The sequence below is a fragment of the Camelina sativa genome, chromosome 17 (assembly GCF_000633955.1).
Source record: "Camelina sativa cultivar DH55 chromosome 17, Cs, whole genome shotgun sequence".
Classification (NCBI taxonomy): domain Eukaryota; kingdom Viridiplantae; phylum Streptophyta; class Magnoliopsida; order Brassicales; family Brassicaceae; genus Camelina; species Camelina sativa.
In genome coordinates, this window is record NC_025701.1 from 4,621,056 (window position 1) to 4,645,246 (window position 24,191).

Below are 24,191 nucleotides of genomic sequence, written 5' to 3' on the forward strand. Positions count from 1 at the left end.
TATATATGTAATACATATGTTTGAAATCATAATATAAAATCATAAATATTGTTTACAGATATCTCACAATATATAACCAAATTATATTTTTATACATATATACAATTTTGTATTTAATTGCTCGATTTTAATAGATACCGATTTAAATTATTTCTATAAACATTTAGATGATTTTGTATATTAGGTAACATCATAATTTCTTGTTTCCGGATATATCTCAAAATATAAAATCAAATTAAATAAGTTTACATATATACAATTTCGAAATTAATTGCCCAAATTAAACATATACATAAATATCAAAATTATTGTTTCCTTAAATTGTTTACGCAAAACTACTTACCTTTTTTGAATTTTATTGCAGATGTTTGTTTCGATTCTGTTTGGATACGGGAGTATGAAAAACAGCTCTGAATAGTTAATACATGATCCGAACAGAATTAATCCAAGCCATATAGGATCCGTGCATTTTTATTATCAAATTTACTTTAATGTCCCTCTTGTATTGTATGCTTTTTAATTTATTCAGGCTCATTTTATGTCATATATTTCAGGATTCATTTTGCCTTGTAAATAATGCTTCCCTTTTAATAGTATAGATACTATATGTTTATTATTAGCAGTTGATTTACCTTTTGAAGTTTTCACCCATATTGTGGATCGAATTTGAGTGCCTCCTTGTTGTGGTACACGGTGTGTGCACACGTCAGAATCTTCCCATAAGTGCTTATGATAGTTCCAGCACCAAAACAATCTACAATATTTAAGCCAAAAATTATTTTTTTAGCAATTACTACTAATTTAGTATTATTGACTTCTGGAAATGAGTTGAGTTGAGCCAGCATTGAGAACATTTGGTTGTCAATCTGGAAACAAAACTTGACTTCTCTATCAAAATTGATCATTTTTTATACTCTATCAATAAAGATTTTTTTCATTAGATCCGGACACATAAAAATCGTCTTTTATGAAATAGATACCAACAATGATTCTTTCTACACTCAATTATTATTATCAATTTTCAAGTCAACTCTTTTTTATGTGTGATTGCAAACATTTATTGTTTGTGACTTAGTCTAAGAATATGAAATAAAAATAAAAAAAGTATTATTTAACTTCAAATTATTTTAGCCACGAATTCATATTGATTTGTAGTTAAAAGATGAAAATAAGAATATGAAATAAAATGATGGGAAGAGATTGTTGAACATTATTAAACAAATTTATAGTGTAAAAATTGACTGGATGTTGCAATTATTAAATAGAATAAAAAGAAGATGATGTTGAATGTAAATTAGGATGTTGAATGTAAATTAGGATGTTGAAAGAGTTTACCATTGTACATAGTCAAAGATCATCTTCATTGAACTAGAGGTTCTACCATAATATATTATTAGTATTTATAATTTAGTCTAATCAGATAAATAAATATTAAGTCATTAAATCTTAGACAATAGTATAACAAGAACATGTGGTACAAGCGTGTATATGTGAATGTTTAATTGTGTCTAAGAAGACACTCTTATCTCTCTCATCCTGGCTTAAATGTACTAATCTGGTCAAAACTAATGACTGCAACAATGTGGTATATATCTCTTCTTTCACTCTAGTATTATCTAGTATCATGCATTCATGCTACATAGTTGTCCCTTACAGAGCCTTACTAGCTTCTGACTGTTGGTTCTTATGCTCATTTGTGTCATTGGCCTTTCCATGAATGATCTAGAATCTGCGTCTGCTTCCTAAATAAGCCGTAGCCCGTAGGTTAGAAATGGAAAAGCTTTCTGGCCTATTAGTTGCATAGTATGATGGTCTTTAGAGATTGAACAGGGGACATCTCGTCACGGCGTAACAGAAGAGAAAACGACGAGTGTGATCGATATACTTAGCTTCGTGGGCAGTAGAGCAACATTGATCAAATAACAAATATTATAATTTTTATAATGAAAATGTATTGTTTTATGGTACAACAAATCGAGAGAGAATAAGAAGAACAATGAATGAGATCTGTATTAATAAATTAATAGCCTAGAAAAAACTTTAAGCCCTCAACATATATCAACCCTACAACACTTTTCTTAAAAATGATCAATGTACAAAGTTGTTTCTTTTGGGTGAACGAGGAGAAGAAGGAGATAGATTAGGGAGAGTCTGAGGAATCTTTCTAAAAACATGTTTCCTGCAACGTTGGAAGATACTGTCGTATATTAGATCAAACTGAACTCCAGCTCTCTCTCTATTCACTATGAACATTATGTGATCTGCTTCCACTATCTTATAATACCTGCAACAACACATAACAAGAAGACCAAGTTTTGATTCCATCAATATTCATTTTCCACTCTTCAGGAAATTTTGTTTGAAATATGATTCACTCACCAGATGCCTGGTTGTAATGTTTGACACTCTGAATCACTTCTTATGAAACGGCTTGGATGCTCAACGGGTAGTCTCGGATGCGTCATTGATATTGTGTTCAATGCCCCATCGTTCTCTTGCCATTCCTCATCCCTTTATTCAAAATTCAAAAACATTCTTTTCTTAGAACAATGTTAAACAAAGGACTGATCAAGAGCTTCAAGAATGAATATTAAAATGTTTGAATCTTTATTTTGTGTACCTGTAGCCTTTATAAGGAGGAGATACATCTTGTGGGAATCTCCATTGGCTCATCTGAAAGACGCGGAGAAAGAGCATCGGGTGGATTCCAAGAACACCTGAAGGAATTGTCATTCCCATGATTCTGCGGGTGCGTTTAGTCGCGTAGCTGAAGTAGTAAGTGTTTGGAAACGTCTGGAGATTGGTGTTAATACTTGTTGAGCCTTGGATCGTGAGATCAGGTAAGATCCAATCACCTGAAGCAAAAGGACCTGCGTTTCCCATAAGGCAATCAACGAGACCTCTCACACCAGTTTTCTTCCAAGAAATGTTGAAATGATCGAATCCGAAATTGTAATAAGTCTTTAGCCATGAAATATCCAACCAATCGTACATGATCACGCCTATACGACATAGCTGCAACAGACATATCGGTTTCATGCTCATTCCATCATCTATCCTGTTAAACCGCAACAATAGGAAACAACAATCAGGACAAAAAGATCTTGGTCTTACAAGAACTTACATTTGCTTATGAAGATCAAACTATTAAGAATGGAAACTAACCGCATGCCATCTAAGTAAGTCCTGGTAGTTCCATTGAATGCTCCGGATAAAGATGTCACACTCAGAACCCAATTCTCATTCGTGTCTTCAAACCCTTCAAATGCCTAATTACCATCACGGTTTGAGACATATGTTAGCATCATCATCATCAAACAGAGCTTAAACCAGAACTTTCACTAAAAGAAGGATTCAACTCAAACCTTATCTGCAAGCATTTGCTGCAACACACGCACAACTTGAGCACCGGCTGAATGCCCCACAAAATGGATAGGATGATCCTCATCCCATTCAGGGTATTGCCCTAAAAACACATACCAAAGTTCAGATTTACATTCAAGATGAAAACATTTGGATACATAATGTCTTCCAATGAGCGAGCATTGAGATCAAAATCAAACCTTGTTCGCATCTTCTGCCAAACCGAGAATGTCCACAAGCCTCACTATGCTCCTCACCAAAATCAACCCTCCCTCCTTTCAAGTAATAGAACAATTCCCTTGCCCTGGAAACACCATTGTTATCATCAGCACAATACAGATCAAAACGTGGCTTCAACTGAGAGGCAAAAACGAATCCAATATACCTATCATAGATGCTTGTTAAGGAACCCAAATCAGGAACAAGAACCCTCTCATCTTTCTTCTCAGCACCACCAAAGTATGATAAGCCTCCTAATCTCTGATCAAAGATCAAACCCTCAAAACAAGGAAATCTAACAAACAAAAGTAATTTAATTATGGTTTTTTTTCTTACCCCTTTGCCAAATCCAAAGATGCCATGAACCAAAACAATAGGAGGCAAACCCTCAACATTGGTGAGATTTTGACCTGTTTCTCCAACGTCATTGGACTTAAACAAGTAATCATTCAACGTCTGGGAGATATCTCCGGCAACGGCGGAGCTGAATATATAAAACCCATAAATCAAATGCACGATAGAGCTCACGAAGAGCTCCGCGAGTTGAAGAGAAGTCATCACCCACAACTTAATCATCCTTCTTCTTCTTCTTCCCTCGAAATCAAAAATCGGGAATTTAATCCAAAATCGAGATAAAGGAATCTCCTTTATCCTCTTCCTACTCCCCAAGAACAGGGGAGACAAAATACAGAGAGGGAGTCTTCTTTCAAAAGAACAACATAAAGGATGCTCCTTTGGCGAAAACCCAGAAAAAGAATGAAATTTTCGAAAAACAAAAACTTTAATTTTTTTTTTCCTACAGAGAGAAAATTATGGAACAAAATACGGTTCTCTCTCTTTCTCTCTCTATCTGTCTCTCTTTATCATCCAATAAAAACTTTGTTATCCACTTGTATCTGCCCACCTCTCACCAAACAACAACTAGTACTATTTTTTTTTTAAATACCAAAATAAAAAAAATGATTTTATAATCTTTGAAGGCTCAATCACGCCATGTGTAACAGTGGTGACCTCTCTCTCTCATTCTCTGTCTCTATGAAATTTTCGAGTTTCCGCAATATTGTAAGGGTCAGAGGGTCCACTAAAATATTTGATTGGGGTATTTTGAGGAGTTGTGTGATTGGTTGGGAGAAACGGTGGGAAGAAGTGGGGCTGGATCGGGTTCGTTGGTTCATAGAATCCGACCGACTGTATTATTTATGTAATCTAACTTTCTGCTTATCTGTAACCTTATCCATTTGAACAAAATAAAAGAGGGCCAGGAACAAGATCATCGCATCCTTAATCAACTTAGAGTCTGGGTTGATACAGAAGAAGGAATAGAAAAAGTAGCGGTGGAGTATTTCGACAATCTCTTTTCATCCTCGAATGCGAGTGACCTTACATTGGCCATTAAAGATGTACCTACATTGGTCACACCTGCTATGAACGAGCATCTCACGAAAGAAATCTCAGAAGAGGAGGTCAAACGAGCATTGTTCTCCTTGAATCCGGGAAAGGCTCCAGGACCAGATGGAATGACTGCTCTGTTCTTCCAAAAATTTTGGGAAACCATAAAAGGCGATCTCACCAAGATGGTGAAGAATTTCTTTAGCTCTGGAATTTTTGATGGCAAGCTAAATGAAACAAATATATGTCTAATCCCAAAAGGAGAACGACCTCGTGAAATGTCAAAATTTCGCCCTATTAGCCTGTGTAACGTGAGCTATAAGGTGATCTCAAAAATTTTGAGTTTACGACTCAAGAGGTTTTTACCGGATCTTATATCCGAGATTCAATCTGCATTTGTGGCAGGAAGGTCAATTACAGATAATATTCTCATTGCTCAAGAAAATTTTCATGCCCTCCGTTCCAACCAGGCCAACCGAAAGAAATTTATTGCAATTAAAACGGACATGAGTAAAGCTTATGATAGGGTGGAATGGAATTTCCTAAGAGCTTTGATGGAAAAAATGGGGTTTGATCAAAAATGGGTGGGATGGATAATGCAATGCATTACTTCCGTCTCCTACCGTATTTTGATCAACGGGAATCCCAAAGGACGAATTAGGCCAACACGGGGGATTCGCCAAGGAGACCCAATTTCCCCATATCTATTCATACTTTGTACCGAGGCGCTAATCGCTCAAATTAAGAATGCTGAAAAAGAGGGGAAGATCCAGGGATTACGTATTTCGACCGCAAGCCCCAGAGTTTCCCACTTACTTTTTGCAGATGACAGTTTGTTCTTCTGTAGAGCCGATCCTCATCAGTGCAAGGAAATTATTGATATAATCCGCTTTTATGGCGAGGCATCCGGACAAGAAATTAACTTTTCCAAATCTTCCATCATGTTTGGAACAGATGTTCCTTCCGATATACGACAAGAGATCAAATCTATTGTTGGGATATCACAAGAAGGAGGCATGGGTACATACTTGGGTCTCCCCGAGAAGATTCATGGATCTAAGGCACAAGTCTTTGCATTTGTCAGGGATAAACTCCATAAGAGGGTAAACTTATGGACTTCAAAATCTCTATCCAAAGGGGGCAAGGAAGTCCTGATTAAATCAGTGCCGCAAGCAATTCCGACATATGTAATGTCGTGTTTTCTCCTACCAAAAGTTATATGTTCAAAATTAAGTAGTGCCATTGCTGACTTTTGGTGGAGCAATAAAGCAGATAGTAAAGGATTACATTGGATCTCATGGGAGCAAATGTGTACTCAACTTTCAGAAGGCGGGCTAGGCTTCCGAACACTAGAAGAATTTAATCTTGCCTTGTTGGCAAAGCAGCTATGGAGATTACTCATATATCCAGATTCTCTCCTTAGCCGAGTTCTTAAAGGGAGATACTTTCGATACTGTAGTCCATTAGAGATACAGGTATCAAATCGACCTTCATACGGGTGGAGGAGCATGTTGGCGGCAAAACATGTTCTCTCGCATGGAATCCGTAAGACCATAAGCTCGGGGTTTAACACGTGCATATGGACTGAACCATGGATCCCAGACACGCCAGCACGACCACCACAAGGGTTAACTAATGAGAGGAATCCCTTGATTTGTGTTAACACCTTGATTGATTTCAACACAAAAATGTGGAAAATGGAGCGTCTTCGGGAACTTTTTCCCCCGAAAGAAATTACCCTTATTCTGGGAATAAAACCGAGCTTAAACGCCTCGAGGGACGGGTATTCGTGGACTCTGACAAAGTCTGGGAACTATACCGTTAAGTCTGGATACGAAGTCGCGAGAGCTATCTCTCGCCCTGTTTGCGACCTCCCTCTTCAGGGACCTAGTGTTACGACACTCAAGGCGCAAGCATGGAAGTTAAAAACATCACGAAAGCTGAAGCATTTCGTGTGGCAATGTGTGACTGGGTGCTTGGCAACTTGCCAGCGCTTGCATTATCGCCATATTGGTAGAGATAAGGATTGCCCTAGATGCGGAGCGGAGGAGGAAACTATTAATCACATGCTATTTGAATGCCCCCCAGCACGACAAGTGTGGGCTTTATCAACAATCCCTACCCATCCTATGGTGTTTCCCTCATCTTCCCTATATAGCAACCTCGATTTTCTATATGGGAGCGGTAGAGACTATGGTGCTCTTGATCAAAATCTGCAGACATTCCCTTGGGTGATGTGGTACATTTGGAAGGCAAGAAACAAGAAAGTGTTTGAAAATATTTCTGAGTCTCCGCAAGATACACTGGAGAAAGCTATCCAAGAAGAAGAAGTTTGGAGAAAAACAAATAATAGAGACTTAGCACCAGCAGTAGCAGAAGCAGGCATACCTTCGATCCCAATTCCTCAAGAATCTCTTGTATGCTTTATAGACGGATCTTGGCATACAGAGGTGGATAGAAGTGGGCATGGTTGGATTGCGGCTATCGGTGATAGAATCTTGCAAATGGGGCTCAAAGGATCGCGCAGAAGTCTATCCCCTTTACATGCAGAGTTAGATACCCTTATTTGGGCTATGGAGTGTTTATTAGCGCCGGACATGGATAACGCTCTTTTTGCTACGGATTGTTCAGACCTCCTAAGGATGACGTCTAATATCGAGGATTGGCCGACCTTTTCATCAGAATTAAAGAATTTTATTCATTTCAGAGATAGATTTGCTAATTTTAGTATTAGATATATTCTTCGAGAGGATAATACTCATGCTGATAAACTTGCGAAATGTGCAAGAGCACGAGGTTTCTGTTTTTCCCATGTAAGCTCGTCGGTACCTAACTGGCTCTCTCTCGAAGAGAGTCATCTCCGATAACTTAATATANAAAAAAAAAAAAAAAAAAAAAAAAAAAAATCCATTTTATTTTTTTAATCACAATGTTTTTAGCTCTAATTATTTATTTTCCTTTCGGCTTTTTTTTTTTTTTTTTTCACAATGTGTGTAATTGTGTTACGTGAATATGGATAAGTGCGGATATGTGTTAAGATCTGTTTATATATATGGAATGTATGAAAAAAAAAAAAAGAGAGGTTAATTTAAGCATGGAAAACGTGAATTCGCGGGGAACTAATGCACATCATGTGCAGCACATGGCTTGCAGTAATTGTTCTTTTCCAAATTGGTAAAGAGGGTAATATACATTTAAATTGTTCTTTTCCTTTTGAGGAAAGGATCCATTGTCGTGGAAGAAAAATTAACTGCGGTACGTGCGGTTCTTATGTTTGGTTGTGTGGGGAAAGCGGTTTTAGGATGCGGTACGGTTCAACTGCAGTACGTGCGGTTTACGGGACAAGTGCGGTTTCTGCAAAATAAGCGGTACAGAATGATATTTGATTGGTGAAATATATTTGCTATATTTGACATATAATATCTCACAGCTCGATTTCGTGATGATCTATATTTGCTAAACTGCGGGGAAAGCGTTATGCGAGATAAGTGCGGTTTTACATATTAAATAAAATAAAATTATTCAATAATATTTGCTAAACAATTTAATACAAAGTTATTTAAGAATTTCAATATATTTGAGAGTTTGAAAAAAATAACATATAATGCAACCAACAAAAAAATTAGAAATAAATAACCATACATTAGTATAATATTATTATATACTCTATATCTTCTTACAAATAGATGTACAAACGTATATGCAAACTCTAACACTTATGTATATATACATATATATAACTGAGTTTTACTATTGAAATGTAAAAAATGTGCGGTTTTCTGAAAACCACACCTATTTACGTGTGGGTAGAAAATGAACACAATATTTCATTTTTGTGAGTTATAGAAATCCGTGCGCGGTTTCATCATCAGTTTTTAAAAAACGCAGACCATAAACTAAAACAATATGAATGGTAACACAAAAGCGTTTTTTTGTAAAATATTGAAAACCGCACTTTTTTATGTTCACCATTCACAGCCTAAGAGATTCAGAATAGTGTGTGAGGCAGACTACTTGATGGGCTTGATAATATTCGGGGAATTAAAGGTTAATTAATTCATTTTTTTCATATTCGTCCTTTTTTCGGATATCTTAAACTTTTAGTCTTAATTATTAGCGTATTAGACTTATCTTGAGATACTGCAACAGCGGTCAAGTGTGCATTAAAGAATTGTGGTTTCCACTAGCTTATTCATATACTACGGTGTTCTATCTCCAATTCCCAAGACCAAGATACAAAAATTGTGAAATAATTAAGGTATGGAGAGAGTATATAATACAGAATAATATTGTAGCTAGTGGCCAAAAATCACATTCATTGAAATTGCTCCTTAAAGCTCAACGAACAAGATAAAAACAAGTTACAATGTCTTCATAATCCGTAGATTCGTTTTCCTTTATAAATTTCAACAAGTGCTTCCCGATATAGTCTATTACTATTACTACTGATACAAATTGATTTATTTATATGTTATATAACATGTCGAAAAGAATAGATTAAATTTTTGAATACAAGATACTAGAGAAGTTGTTTTATACTGTACTATTTTTCTGTGTTCAAAAGATGGTACACAATTTGGGAAATCTAGAGTCGTACGTTGACTACACTTGGCCAAGGAACAAAAGTCTGGAAAGTAGTCAAAATAAAAGTTAGTGCTATTGGCTTTTTTGATAAATCTACCACACTTGGCAAAATCTCTATAGTAACTAAGTAAATTCAGTTTTGGTAAAAAACTGAAATCGGTTGACTACAAAATTACTTGACTAGTTTAGATAATCAATAAGACGATGAAACATTAATATACGTGACTATAAATACAGGAGTAGCCCTGGGCATTCGGGTACTCAGGTCGGATTCGGGTAGGAACCGATCGGATTCGGGTAGGAACCGATCGGGTTCGGATTTTTCGGGTAGAGGAGTTTAGGATCCAATAGAGTAAACAGAAAATATCGGTTCGGATTCGGTTCGGGTCTTATCGGGTTCGGGTCGGTTCGGGTCTAAAATTTCAGAACCTATAAATACCCGAAAAATCGGGTATCATCCGGGTTCAGGTTTTTTTGTACCCGATTACCCGAAATTTAACCTGATAACCTGAATTTTACCCGATTACCCGGAAATTTTAATGTTAAATATCAAAATTAAAATTTTAAAATTAATTTTTTTTAAAAATTGGTTAATTTTTTAAAAAATATAGCTAAACATTTTAATATAATTTTGGTTATTTTGAGTATTTTGATCTAGGAAGAACTAATATTTTTGAATTTTAAGTTGTAACTTTGAATAACTATGTTATAAATAAAAAAATATAACTAGTATTTTATGTATATTATTTTATTTCGGGTTTGTCGGGTATCTATTCGGTTCTCGGTTCGGTTCCGGGTTCGGTTTCGGTTCTTCGGATTTAGGAGATTAGGACCCAATAGGGTATTCTACCGGTTCCGGGTTCGGATTCGGGTCCATATTTTCGGGTCGGTTCCGGTTCGGATTTTCGGTTCCGGTTTTTTTGCCCAGGCCTATACAGGAGATTTCACATACTGTACTTTACTAAGACAACTAAACAAGAGCAAATAAATCATAAAATTGTTGTCTAAGACAAAACAAACGATGAAGTCACCAACAGTTATATTCTTCATATTCATGTTCTCTTTCTTTGCTCTACAGCAATGTATGTATAAAGTATTTTCATAAACATATAGCAAACCTCTCTTTGTTTTCGTTTATTGTCAATATTTGGTTAATGATTTGTAGTTTCAAATGTGTAGGCATGCACGTGGATGTTAGAGAAATTGATAATGTGAGCAAGCTCCAAATACCAAACTGTGTTCCTGCCAAATGCGGCGAAGAGGGTTTTTTCAAACATGATTGTTGGTGTTGTTTTCACAATCAAAATATTTGTTTCAATACCAAAAACGAATGCATTTCCAGCCCCCGTTGTCCTCCTTTAAAGTTATAATCTTTCAGAAAATTAATGTGTAAGAAAAAATATCAATACGTGAAAAAGGCAAAAGAAATTACTATGGTTAAAAACTAAATTGTTGCATTTCAAAACCCAAAAATTTATATTATACTTATTATTATTATGATATTATCACATAGAAATTGCATATCTTGTCGTTTTATAATTGATTTTGTTATATGGATATGAATTTGTTTCAAAGATTATTCACGTCATGTTAGATCATTTCTATCCCTCATTTTTAGGGGAAGATGTCTTCAAATATAAAAAATAGATAAAAAAAAAATTATTAAATAAATTGTTTTGGTGTCTTGCGACATTTAAAACACTAAGAGATAATGTTTTAAATTTAAAGACATCAAAACAATTTAATTAATATTTGTTTTTTTCTTTATTATTTATGTGTTATTTGTTTAATATTTGTTTATTTTTGTTTTTGAATGCAAGATACTAGAGAAGTCGTTTTTTTTTTATGTGTTCAAAAAAAAGAAAGGTACAAAATTTGAGAAATCTAGAGTAGGCACGACCAAAATTAAACCGTAACCGTAATTCAGACCATATTCGAACGTAATCATAGAAAATGGTTAAAACTCGTAACCGTAAATAGATAGTTAAATTATATTAACCATAACCGTTAATTAACTGTAACCGTATCAAAATCGTTGATTAACCCTATAGTTAACCATATTATGTTAACCGTAACCATTTTAAAAACGTAATAGAATATACTAATAATTATTTATTTAATATGAATTATATGATGTATAGAATTATGAATATACTAAAAGAACATATTAATTAGAAATAAATAATATTAGTTATATTATATCATCAAATAATATCAATCGTATCATATTATTAAATAACCTTAACCATATATAAACGTAACCACTTTAACCGGAACCGTATTTAACCATAACCGTTTAACCATAACCGAAGATTAAACAAAATTTATAACTATAATCGGTAGTTAATAAACTGTAACGGTGATAACCGTAATTGTGGTCATGTCTAATTTAGAGTCGTACGTTGACTACACTTGGCCAAGGAACAAAAGTTTGACTGGAATGTAGTCAAAATAAAAGTTAGTGCTATTGACTTTTTGATAAATAAATCTACCACACTTGGAAAATTCTCTATGGTAATTAAGTACATTCAGTTTTGGTAAAAAAAAACTGAAATCAGTTGACTAGTTTAGATAATGAATAAGACGATGATACAATATACGTGACTATAAATAAAGGAGATTTCACATACTGTGTACTTTACTAAGACAACTAAACAAGAGCAAATAAATCATAAAATTGTTGTCTAAGACAAAACAAACGATGAAGTCACCAACAGTTATATTCTTCATACTCATGTTCTCTTTATTTGCTCTACAGCAATGTATGTATAAAGTGTTTTCATAAATATATAGCAAACCTTTGTTTTCGTTTATTGTGTTAACGATTTGTAGTTTCAAATGTGTAGGCATGCACGTGGATGTTAGAGAAATAGATAGCGTGAGCAAGCTCCAACTATCAAACTGTGTTCCTGCCCAATGCGGCGAAGGTATTAGTATCAAACGGAATTGTTGGTGTTGTTTTCATCATCAAAATATTTGTTTCTATACCAAAAAAGCATGCGAGTCCAGCCCCCGTTGTCCTCCTTTAAAGTTTTAATCTTTAAGAAAATTAATGTGTAAAACAAAAAAATCAATACATCAAAAGAAGGAAAAATAATTTAGTATGGTTAAAAACTAAATTATTGCATTTCAAAACCCAAAAATATAAATTATACTTAGTTCTTATTGTTATTATTATCACATAGAAATTGCTTATCTTGTCGTTTATAATTAATTTTGTTATATGGATATGAATTTGTTTCATAATCTTTGAAAAGATTGTTCACGTCATGTTAGACCATCGTCATCCCTCATCTTTATTCTTTAGGGGGAGATGTCTTAAAAAAAACAAAAGTGAAAAAAAATATATTAATTAAATTGTTTTGGTGTCTTGGAACATTTAAAACATAATGTCTTAGGTTGAAAAACATCAAAACAATTTAATTACTCTCTCTGTTTCACAAAAAGTATCATTTTAACACATTTCACACAAATTAAGAAAATTTTGAATTATACATGTTTGTCCCTATTTAATAGGTGATTAATGGTTTAAATTTAATGAAAATAGCTGATGAAAATAACTGTGGGTTTAGGGGTAAAAAAAAAAATTTAGCATTAAAAAACACATTAGAAATGTAGAATGACACTTTGTGTAACAAATTTTTTTTTCTAAAATGACACTCTTTGTGAAACAGATGGAGTATTAATTTTTGCTTATTATTTTCTTAATTTGGAGATATTTTCTCTTAAAGATGAGGGATGAAGATGTTCTTAATATATAATAATAAAGATTTATCTGTAGCTGAAATAAATCAAAACAATTTAATTAATATTAATTTTTGCTTATTAATTTCTTAATTTAGAGATATTTTCTCTTAAAGATGAGGGATGAAAATGCTCTTAATCTATAATAATAAAAATTTATCGGTATAATAGTACATACTTAACCTTTTTAAGATGAAGACCAATATTTGCAAGATGAATTCTTTTTTAAAAATGTAAATATGATAATACTTAAATAAACAAGTTAAAGAAATTGTCTCTTTTTCTATGTTCATATCATAACTTAAAATCACTACCAGAAAGAAAAAAGAAAATCATAACTTAAAAAAATATACTGTAAATATCATAACTTAAGGGTATTAATTAAGTAGTACATATTAACTTTAGATTATGGCCAAAAGAAAGTTACACAATTTGGAAAAATCTTAGAGTCGTTGACTACACTTGGCCAAGGAACACTAAAGTTATTACTGGAAGGAAGTCAAACTAAAAGTTAGTACCGCTGACTCCTAAAATCACTAGACGACACGGCAATTCTGTAAACAAATTTGGTTGACTGGTTAACTAGTTTAGATAGTTATTAATGACAATATTTACTTTACCTTATTAAATTATGAACAATACATGTGACTATAAAATAGAAATCACATACTTTACTTGCATTTAGAGAAAATAAATCATAAAATTGTTGTCCAAGACAAACAAAACGATGAAGTCACAAACAGTTATATTCCTCATATCCATGCTCTCCTTCTTTGCTCTTCATCAATGTAAGTGCTTTTATATAACAACTCTCTCTCTCTCTCTTTGTTTTCGTTTATTGGCAATGTTTGGTTAATGATGTGTAGTTTCAATTCAAATGTGTAGGCATGCATGCGGATGTTGGAGAAAGAGAGAGCGGGAGCAAGTTCTACATTCCAAATTGTGTTCCTGCCCGATGCAGCGAAACTTTTTTCAAACGGAATTGTTGGTGTTGTTTTCATGATATAACGATTTGTTACTGGACCCAAAAAGCATGCGATACCAGCCCCCGTTGTCCTCCTTTAAAGTCTAATCCTTTAGAAAATTAATGTGTAAAAAAATTATATTAATATGTGAAAAAAGAAAAAAGAAATTAATTAGTATGGTTAAAAACGAAATTTATTGCATTTCCAAACCCAAAAAATACAAATTATACTTATTAGTTCTTATTATTATCATATAAAAATTGCATATCTTGTCTTTTTTTTTTTAATATGATTTTGTTATATGGGAATGAATTTGTGTCATAATCTTTGAAAAGATTGTTCTCATCATGTTAATCGACAATAATAATGATATATACTTGACCAGTTGACCTTTTTAAGATGAAGACCAATATATGCAAGAATACTTCTCATATAGTATATTAAAATAAGACAACAAAACAAGAGACATAATAAGACTGTTTAAGAAAAATATTTCTTGAAATATTGGCTTTTCTATTTCTTGTATATATTGATTAACACATTCTGTATATTACAACAACTTATATATATAACCAAAAAATACAATAAATTATTTTGGGACATCCAACCATGAAAATATCACATATGTACTCTCTCATCTGCATACTCATGCTCACTCTATTTGCTCTAAATCAATGTATGTAAAATATAGGTTTTCTGATATATAGAAAAATATATTTATTGAAATTGCTTTTTCATCATAGAAATTGGGTTGATGTCTGTTTAAACTCAAGGTGCAGGTGTGAGGATGGAGGTTAGAGATATAGGAAGGTGGAACACAATCTATGTACCAACATGTTTTAATTTCATGTTAATTGCGACCCTACTTTCAGTTTTAGAAGAAACTGTTATTGCTGCGGATCAAAGGAAAATCAATGCTACGACAACCAACACTATTGCAACACTCATTGTCCTCATCCTAAAGTTTAAAACCTTTAATAAACCGATTTACAACGACGCATTATTATAGTGCTGAATTGTACTACTTTTCCTAATGTCACTATTTGCTTCAATTAAAATAAGAACATTCCATACAATTATCTTAATTTTCTTTATAATATGATTTCGATGGCATTTTCTAAAGATTTTATATAAACTACTAACTTTATAAGATTTTTAAACTTTTATCATTTATGTAATATTTTGAAATGAAATCATTCTATGTAAAAAGCTAATGTACGTGATCCCAAAAAATAATATACTAGAATTTATGTAACAATCTTCTTAAATCTATAGGATATAAGATAATAATAACTAATTGAAGATTCATGTAAGATCTATATATGTATTAAAATAGATCAATTTTTTTTTAAAAAAGAATGGCATAAATTTAGATGTGCAAAAAGATATAGTCATATTTTATTTTCTTTAACAATTATATAGATGATTTACACCAAAAAAATTTAAGTAAATCACTTGAATAATTTTAAAATAATAATAAATAATGACAGTATATACTTAACTTTAATAATATGATGAACCATATTTGTAAGAATTATTTTCATTTCAACAGTATAGTCTAAAAAAATATAGAAAAGGAAAATTACTTGACTAATTTAAATAGTGTTTAATGACTGTATATAGTTTATTTTTTTTAAGATGGTGAACAATATAGTGTAAGAAGAGTTTTCATTTCAATTTTACAGTCTATATATATGAATGTATTGAAATAAGACAAACGAAACAAGAGATATCCATCAGAAGATTGTTTAAGACAAATAAACGATGAAATCAGAGACAGCTCTCATATGCATATTCATGTTTTCCCTCTTTGTTCAACATCAGTGTATGTCTAGACTTCTTCATATATATGTGTGTATAATAATCATTTCTTTGTCTTTTTTTTGTCATTTTCAATGTTGGTTAATGACGTGTGGTTTCTAATGCGTAGGCATGCATATGGATGTTAGAGTAACAGAGAGCAAGTTCTATATCCCACCGTGTGGCCCTGCTCAATGTGGTAAAATTTTCGCTAAATGGCCATGTTGGTGCTGTATCAAAAATCCAAAGCTATGTATGAAAAACCAAAGAGATTGCAATTCTAGTCCCTCTTGTCCTCGCATAAGCTTTGAATTTTTAAAAAACTGATGTACCGCTATAAATATATTTGTTTTCACAACTAAATTGCTTTATTTTAATAAGAGAACTATCTATATAACTATTTGGATTCTTTTCTTTATATTATGTATTGAGAAACTTATTATAACCACGATTGTTTTTAAAAAAAAAAATCACCAAAAACAAAAGAGAGATCTGATCAAAATGTTACCAATAATCATGCTAACCAAAAAAAAACTCTTTTAAAGCACCCAAAGTCCCAACGTTATATCCAGCCCACAAATATATGTTTACATAAAAACGAACGTATATATATGTTCTACATACTCAAATCAAATATCTCCACGTCATGACTCCATCTTTTGACCTGGTCATCATGTTGGTTTGCTCATGTAAACCGGTCTGTTCTTATTGGTGTGATTGCCGTACACCACTCGCTTCAACGGATAGCTAGGCTGTGAACATCGTCAAAGCTGGGGTGTGTTAATATTGATGTGCAGGTGTGAGGATGTAGGTAAGCGAGATAGGAAGGTCGAACAAAATCTTTATACCTCCATGTTTCCTTGACTATTGCGACTATGTTTTCAAAAGAGATTGTTATTGTTGCGGGACAAATCTAAATCTTTGCTGGGAAGACCAACACTATTGCAACATCCATTGTCCTCCTCTAAAACTATAATAAATAACCTGATGTACAGACAGTAAAACCTCTATAAATTAATAATATTGGGACCAAGACATTTTATTAATTTATAGTGATATTAATTTATCTATAAATTAATAATAATTATTTTATAATGTAAATTAATAATTATTAATTTATAGTGTAAATTATAATTATTAATTTATAGATATATTTTTCATAGTTTAACTTTTAAAAATTATGAATTAAGACAATTTTAACATTTCGGATATTCAAAATTTTATGGTTTTGGAATTGAATTTGTAATATTTAGAAAACATTATTAACTAAATTACAAATACAATAGACAAATTCACTTATACACATGACGTACATAAAATTAAATTTATGAATAATAATATAAATTGTTGTATTTTAATAGTCAATCAAACTATCAAAATGTAAATTACGGATATCTAGAATTTTTTTTTTAAATGTAGCTATCTTTATGACATGTTACAAAATATTTTATATCATTATAGTTTGAAAATACAACATAAAATTGTTTTATAGATATGAGCTTTAGGAGAAACATACATTATTATATCAGTATATATATATATATATGTAAATTTACATAATTTTTAATTTATGATATTATTGAGACCATATTTTACATGGGGATTTCAGAAAAATTATTATCTTATTATCTTATCGAATTTTGTTATTTTTTCCACTGGCCCGACTTGGGACTGGCAAAATTTATTAATTTATAGTATTTATTAATTTATAGAGTATTAATTTATAGAAGTTTTACTGTATCTACTTATTCAAATTTCAGAGTTTTCCAAACATTCTTATAATGCTTAATTGTATCACTTTAAAGACTAGAACCAGGTAAAGAATAAATCATTACCTGACTGACATGTGAGATGATAGACAATATATAAAGTATAACATATGTCCCTTGTACATTTCCTCCAATATACTTTTTCACATTTACACATAAATGAACATGATCATAACAAAAAAAAAACTAATAAATGATGAAAGTGGCTCTTATAACCTAAAACACCTTCCCATTCCCTAAAGCCTAATTTAAATTTTTGTTTTTAAGGGCATTTAGGATTCTTGCCTGGTCCTCCGTAATAAAAATAACTCCCCCAAGCCCGGTTAGAACCACCTTGAATATCGTAACAATTCGGATGATCCGCAAGTACTTTAAGATTAGGAGAAGGGACCAAATTGTTATCCCAATCAACTACTTGGATGTTTCTGAAATAAGAAGATTTCGTGAACCCTTCCTCTGCAAAATGTCCACTTCCCATCTGTGTTGAAGTGTGGCCTCCATTTTGTGAATTTACGACTTCGCCACCGTATTGGACCATGCTCGCGTGCTCCTTCAGGTGTGTGAACAAGAACGATGGCCAATACCCGACTAGAATACCCGACCCGAATTCCAGCCACCAATTCCCATGCTTCGGATCCTGAAATCAAACATAGTATAATGTATTTAAAACACACGATATTCAGTGACAATAACATTAAGATGAATTTTTAAGCACTTAACAATAAAGAATAAATATGTTCTACTTTATATTTAAAAAAAAGAACTAAGCATGCCTTTAATCATGACCCCGACCATGTGAGGCTAGCTAGAGGAAATAAATAGTACTATTAATTTGATAACTCAAGGAGCCATGCTCCTAGCATTGCTTTGAGAGTCAGTATGTTGAACTATTTGGGGACAAATGTATCAAAGAATGGAAAAAAAAAAAGAATAACTTCGAGCAAAAGTAAAGAGTTTGTAATAAGTGGTATGATACTCAAGTATACTTCTCTTTTTGTTTTCTCTTAAAATGATAAAAAGAGAAAAAGATAGAGCATCTTCTAATTAAAGCATATGCAGTAGATTGTTTTTTCTTTTCCTGTACTGTATACCCAATTTTCAAAGATAAGAAAATGAATGAACATTGTAAGCTAGAGTGTGACTAGATGAGAGAATATTTTGATGATAAAATAGAGAAGGTCAAGTTGTACCTTCCAAATAAGGAGAGTAATATCGAATTGTCCACCCTTGTATGAAGACGAGGGAGATATTGCAGCTCCAATCGCAATCTCACTATTGGTTTGGACAAAACCGGAACACAAGAGATTGTAGCAACCAGTTGCTTGATATGCATCGTTCTGTCACCAAAAAACATAAGAACTAGTTAATAATATTCTTTAAACTCTAAACAATATACATATAAATACAAAAAGGCAGATTACTTACAGTCCAGTAAGTAAAGAATCTTGGGTAATTATCTCCATAGAGCTCTGGACTCACCTAATGGCAGATAGTTATGATGATCCACAGTTAGCAATTGATACTAATTATAACATATTAAAAAATGATTTGGTTTGAGGATAGTAATTAAGTACCTGCCAGCCAGCTTCAATGGTGTTGAGATCATTACCGAAGGAACCAGAGATAATCCAAATCTGAGATAAACTAAATTCGTATTGGTTCTGGACCTGAGGTGCCCACACATTTATGCTTGCTTTTGCACCATAGTATTTCTCTCCGCTCACGTATCCCACCGCGTGCTATATTTTTTTAAAAAACACAACCGATAGAATATAAAAAGGATTTAGTGTGTGTATGAAACTTAGCAGAGCTCTATATCGTCGTGAGAGTTTGTGTTTTCCATAACCAACTAATTTTCTATTATTATAATTAATATATGTGGTAATATTAGTTTGGAAAAGAAAAAAAAATGTTGACAGAATGTAGAAGAGGATTAATCATTTTTAATTAAAAGAAGTTTTTTGTAGTGTAGTTTTACACAATATTCTTTCCTTTTTCTTTCTTTTTTACCGACAAGTTTGTCTGCCTTCTCTTATTTTTTTATTATTATTTTATTTATAACAATTCTAGATAAATTTTAAAAAGAAAGTGAAAACACTTGCCAATTTCGTTGACCACTTTTTTTCTTCTCGTCCGAAGATAGTAGATAATTAAAAATTCCATCGATTTCAAAATACAAAACATTTTCATACCAAGAATTCAAATTTCGAATTTTATTAGCACTCCGGACAAAAAAAATTATCAATTATTTTCTTTAACCCAAAAAAAAAATTTTATAGGTCTAAATTTTCATATGACTAATGTTCTTGAAATAAAAATAAACTAAGAAAAAAAAAAGGAGATGAAAATCTTACTTCATGGCCGTTACTGCTAGTGTCTCTTCTGTAATGTCTGAGTTTCTTGCCAAAGCTAGAAACAGAGTTTGCTCTGAGAATGTCTTCTGCTTTTGTTCTTCTGATAGGGACAGTTCCTTCATCACATGTCTCTCCCTCCATTCCCCACAACTGGAAGCTCTTTGGTCTCAATCCTCTCCTGTTGTGCCCTCTTGGCCTCTCAGGTGGATCCTTCAGTAATTTAAGCTTAAATTAGTTCATCATTTCATTAACGGGTCTAATGACTGTTTGATTAAAATTTAGCTTAGCAATATGGTATGTGTACCATTGGCCTCTGTCCTCTTAATCTGGGATGATCAAATGCTGGCTGGTGATGTGATAAAACACAGTCTATGATGTCACCGTCAGGGCTCTGCAACAACAAAAAGGGGACCATGAATCAGACAATTAGAGTAAGAGAAAGAGTGTCCAGAAAAGAGAGGACAGCGAATCAGAAACACAATAAGAGGAAGAAGAGTGATTTAAAAATGAGGAACGAAAAATCCGAAACAGAAGAGGAAGACAAGAGCGTGTGTGTTTCTGAAACAGAGCATTAAAGAATCAGAAACAGAACAAGTTTTTGAAACAGAGCGAGTTCTTGAAACAGAGCGTAAAGAGCCAGAAACAGAGTATGAGAGTGTTTTTAATGAGACATATGAAATGAAAACATACAGAGGGGGAGGAAGAAGGAGATTGTGTTTTTAAAAAGATGATTACGTACGATAAATCTCATCTCACTTACATGAATTGTCTTGACGGAAGGTTTATTGATCTTCCTGAGATGTTGGTTAATGGCTTTGAGCTTATTAAGCTCCTCGAGAGGCCGGAGAGTTTGGTTTCTCGGTGAGAGATTCTCGGACAAGACAGAAGAAGAAGAAGACAAAAGAAGAAGAGAGAGGAAAAGAATGTTAGAGGAACAAGTACGTAACAAAAGGATCATATCTAAGAAGAAGCTTCTTCTTCTTCTTCTTCTTCTTCCTCGTCTTCTTTCTCTTGTTATCATTCTTGTTTCTTCTGAGAACAACTCTGTTTCCGTTTGTCTCATTGTATGGCATCGATCGAAACGACGGCATTTATTGCCGTTTCTGGGTTTCCTCAACACGAACTCACCTCCTCTCATCAAGACCCAAAACGATTTCTCTTGATATTATTAAAAAAATGAGAAAGTGAGCAAAAGAAGACAAAAACCCCCCTTGAATTATTTTATAATCTCCTCAAGCTCTCACCATTTCCAAAGCCATTAAAGCTAAATTTCTTCATTTCAAACCCCAAATAAAGAATCAAGAAACACTCTTATTGTCTTCTTTATGTTAACAAGAAAGAAAGAGAGAGAGAGGGAGAGGAAGAGGAAGTGTATTAAAAGAGGTTTATGGAATTGTGGTGTCTTAAAGTAATAGTCTAAATGTTTCTATGTGTGTTTTGTGTTGGTGTTATAAGTACTTGGGTAGTGATGAAATCATTCATATGCCTTTGTTTACTTTAACCTCCAAGAATAGAGAGGAACCAAAGATTAGATAAAAAATGACAAAATCATAAAAGCCCCACTGACATAAAGTGACGACATAAAGTGTGACTAAGCAAAATCTAACTACGATGCTTTTCTCTTTCTTTTTTTGGGGTTGGTCCATGGCATAAGAAAATGAGTATGAACACTTCCTCTGTAAATTACCTAAAAACAATTTTAGCTGAAACAGACGACAATAAAAAATCTAGTTTAAACGTCTCTGTTTTAATTAGTAAGACAGCTTAAGAATGGTAATCTCTGTAAAAAATTTATAAAAATCTTATTCAAAGCATTGTACCCTATTATATCGGATTTTTTGGACTATATGGACTGTGTAATTCAAACTATCGTAAAATCTGTTAAAAGGTCAATTCTATGACAGTAACGATAAAATGTAGATGGACCATACCCTAATATTAGACCTCAAACCTTAGTTTCCATCCGTAGAATTGATGCTATATATATATATATTTTTTTTTTTTTCGTTATAAATATTGCTAACGATAAATTAGTAAAAGAGAAAACACATGCATGAGTCTAAATACAATATCTTTTCCATTATATACTATGATAGTTTTCAATCCAAAAATGAAAAAAAAAAATGAGCTATTTTAAAATCATATGGTCAAAAGAGAAAGAAAAGTTTGGGGGAGGAGAAGTGTTCCCAATTAGCGATACAAAGCCTGAAACATTGTATGTTTTTGTGTGTGTGAATATATGTATATAGCCAAAGATAAAAGGAAAGTCCTGTGTTTTCTGTGTTCCTTATGATAATGACAGTCAAAATTATGTGTTTCTTCTTCTTTGTTTTATCTTGTGTTAGTTTGTGTTCTCTTTGAGTCTTTTCGTAAACAAAAAAAAAACATTTTCTGTATCTTTTAGAGACAAAGAGAGAATTTTGCAAATAATTCACTTTTTTCTTATTGTTGATTCTTGAATTTAGCTTTTTCTCTTTTCTCTCTTCCCTATATGTTCCTTCTGTCAGCTACTCTCTCCTTTTTCTTTTCTTTTACAAAACATAATATTATTATTAAATATTATTTCCATCATATTGTTAAACTTGTAATCCTCTAATCAGAGTTAAATAGCAAATAATTTAAGATAATTCAATAATTTACAGCATATGAAATTCAGTTTGTTCTTTATCAATTAAATATGGGTCTATATATAATTCCTTTTTGGTTTAAGAAAAATTAATTATTTTTTCAAACTGTGTATCTTGTCAACAATAGTTAATCCACCTAACAAAAAAAAAATTAGAAAATGGGTAACCAAATTTGTTATTGTTAAGAAGTTTTGGTTTATAAACGTTGATGTAACTAGTATATGTTGCTCAATAAGAAAGTTTAATATACTAGTAACTAGTATAACATGGTTGATGGTTGTGTTGGCACGCGCGGCTGGGTAATAGCAATGCATGCTCGAGTGCGTATGTTGGGGACCCATCCATGCATGCCATTCTTAATTTATTCCCACCAATTATCATTACTTATTGCTCTCTCTTGAATTATGGTATCGTATTTTTCAATATTCTAAACCTAAATAGCATTAAAAAGAGTTTAATCTGAATACGTACACTAACACTAGTACATATAGTTTTGTGCTTCACAATTTTAGTTTTTCCCCCGCATCGATTTCATGAAAGACAATCTTGAGTTGTGTCTAACATGGACGAACATGATTACCCTCGCGGTCCATAATGAATAATCAATAAGCCATATACTATATACGTACTGTATTATTCAACCAACAACATTCATAATAATATATACTTTTATATGTTGCATAACTTGAGATTCAGACTCGTAATCATATTTCCATAATCCATGCACCAAGTCATGGGTTATAGATTCTTCCATATTTCTACCATTAGTGCATTCTCAAAGGAAGAAAAACAACCTTAAACTTGTTAATTAAGCATTGAGTACGAATAATTATTCATTCTAAATTAATCCTTGGTTTATTATGCGTAAATGTCAAAACTAACTCATTACCAAATGTTTATCGTGAGCAGCATAATTTCCCAAGTATATATAATTACTTTTCTTCTGCATGTATACACGCCATAGTATAAAGATGAGATCAATATTCAACAGTGACTTTTCTTTGATGTTTTACATATTATTTGTCGAGAATATTTGACAATATCTGTATAGACGAACATTAGTACTAAATAATTTAGAAATCTAGTTAACTTAGGCTCCTGATTAAAACTTTATGTCACAAGTTTATAACCAATAATTTGCTTCGGTTATGGTATACAGTAACCGCCATATATATATATGATTCTTACACAAATGTATGTCATTATTGCATGGTGGTTGGATCATATGGTCAAACCGTTGTGTGATCCTTGTGTATTATTGTGATTTCTATTAACATACACACAACCGAATTTGTGTGCATTAAATGTCGGTCGATATGCATTTCTATCAACTGAACTAACTGGTGTGGTGGTTGGCTTCAGAGAAGGTCATCTGCG

The 24,191-nt window shown here is 32.6% G+C and overlaps 4 protein-coding genes and 2 pseudogenes across 6 annotated transcripts in view; 4 read left to right on the top strand and 2 right to left on the bottom strand.

Annotated features, from left to right (window-relative positions):
- The window catches only part of LOC104755313 (lipase-like), a 7,748-nt gene extending 3,274 nt beyond the window's left edge, over positions 1-4,474 (bottom strand). The window contains exons 1-8 of one of the 2 annotated variants that reach the window (XM_019239197.1): positions 3,919-4,474; positions 3,749-3,843; positions 3,564-3,667; positions 3,366-3,466; positions 3,166-3,269; positions 2,621-3,058; positions 2,380-2,511; positions 2,136-2,284 (exon numbers count right to left, since the gene is read on the bottom strand). In XM_019239197.1, the coding sequence (XP_019094742.1) occupies positions 2,136-2,284; positions 2,380-2,511; positions 2,621-3,058; positions 3,166-3,269; positions 3,366-3,466; positions 3,564-3,667; positions 3,749-3,843; positions 3,919-4,158 (1,363 nt within the window). In that variant the 5' untranslated portion in view covers positions 4,159-4,474. Of the gene's footprint in view, positions 1-1,920; positions 2,285-2,379; positions 2,512-2,620; positions 3,059-3,165; positions 3,270-3,365; positions 3,467-3,563; positions 3,668-3,748; positions 3,844-3,918 lie in introns of those variants that run through there. The other variant, XM_010477670.2, reaches the window with a different exon arrangement.
- On the top strand, positions 10,554-10,925 carry LOC109129863 (EMBRYO SURROUNDING FACTOR 1.2-like). Its single transcript, XM_019238841.1, has 2 exons — positions 10,554-10,637; positions 10,735-10,925. The coding sequence occupies exons 1-2, from the start codon at positions 10,577-10,579 to the stop codon at positions 10,923-10,925; spliced, it is 252 nt and encodes an 83-aa protein (XP_019094386.1). The 5' UTR covers positions 10,554-10,576.
- On the top strand, positions 14,013-14,449 carry LOC109130025 (EMBRYO SURROUNDING FACTOR 1.2-like). The gene is made up of 2 exons (XM_019239204.1): positions 14,013-14,087; positions 14,185-14,449. Exons 1-2 carry the CDS (start codon positions 14,027-14,029, stop codon positions 14,385-14,387), a joined length of 264 nt encoding a protein of 87 aa, XP_019094749.1. The 5' UTR covers positions 14,013-14,026; the 3' UTR covers positions 14,388-14,449.
- Positions 14,874-15,298, top strand: LOC104759157 (annotated as a pseudogene).
- LOC104759159 lies at positions 16,029-17,040 on the top strand (annotated as a pseudogene).
- LOC104755312 lies at positions 17,933-21,658 on the bottom strand. Of its 2 annotated transcripts, none has more exons than XM_010477669.2 (7): positions 20,948-21,655; positions 20,492-20,578; positions 20,188-20,397; positions 19,408-19,572; positions 19,259-19,312; positions 19,024-19,170; positions 17,933-18,470 (listed from the first exon to the last, which is right to left on the bottom strand). In XM_010477669.2, the coding sequence occupies exons 1-7, from the start codon at positions 21,323-21,325 to the stop codon at positions 18,096-18,098; spliced, it is 1,416 nt and encodes a 471-aa protein (XP_010475971.1). In that variant the 5' UTR covers positions 21,326-21,655; the 3' UTR covers positions 17,933-18,095. The 2 variants fall into 2 exon arrangements, with proteins under 2 accessions (XP_010475971.1, XP_019094741.1); XM_019239196.1 differs by having other exon boundaries at positions 18,300-18,470; positions 19,259-19,302; positions 20,948-21,658.

Bases quoted from the DNA above. Each gene is read 5' to 3' on its own strand.
- LOC109129863 (XM_019238841.1), top strand. From the start codon at position 10,577: ATGAAGTCACCAACAGTTATATTCTTCATATTCATGTTCTCTTTCTTT. The intron at 10,638-10,734 runs GTATGTATAAAG...TCAAATGTGTAG, and splicing joins TTTCTTTGCTCTACAGCAAT to GCATGCACGTGGATGTTAGA.
- LOC109130025 (XM_019239204.1), top strand. From the start codon at position 14,027: ATGAAGTCACAAACAGTTATATTCCTCATATCCATGCTCTCCTTCTTT. The intron at 14,088-14,184 runs GTAAGTGCTTTT...TCAAATGTGTAG, and splicing joins CTTCTTTGCTCTTCATCAAT to GCATGCATGCGGATGTTGGA.
- LOC104755312 (XM_010477669.2), bottom strand. From the start codon at position 21,325: ATGAGAGGAGGTGAGTTCGTGTTGAGGAAACCCAGAAACGGCAATAAA. The intron at 20,398-20,491 runs GTACACATACCA...AAATTACTGAAG, and splicing joins TAAGAGGACAGAGGCCAATG to GATCCACCTGAGAGGCCAAG. The intron at 19,313-19,407 runs GTACTTAATTAC...ATCTGCCATTAG, and splicing joins CCATTGAAGCTGGCTGGCAG to GTGAGTCCAGAGCTCTATGG.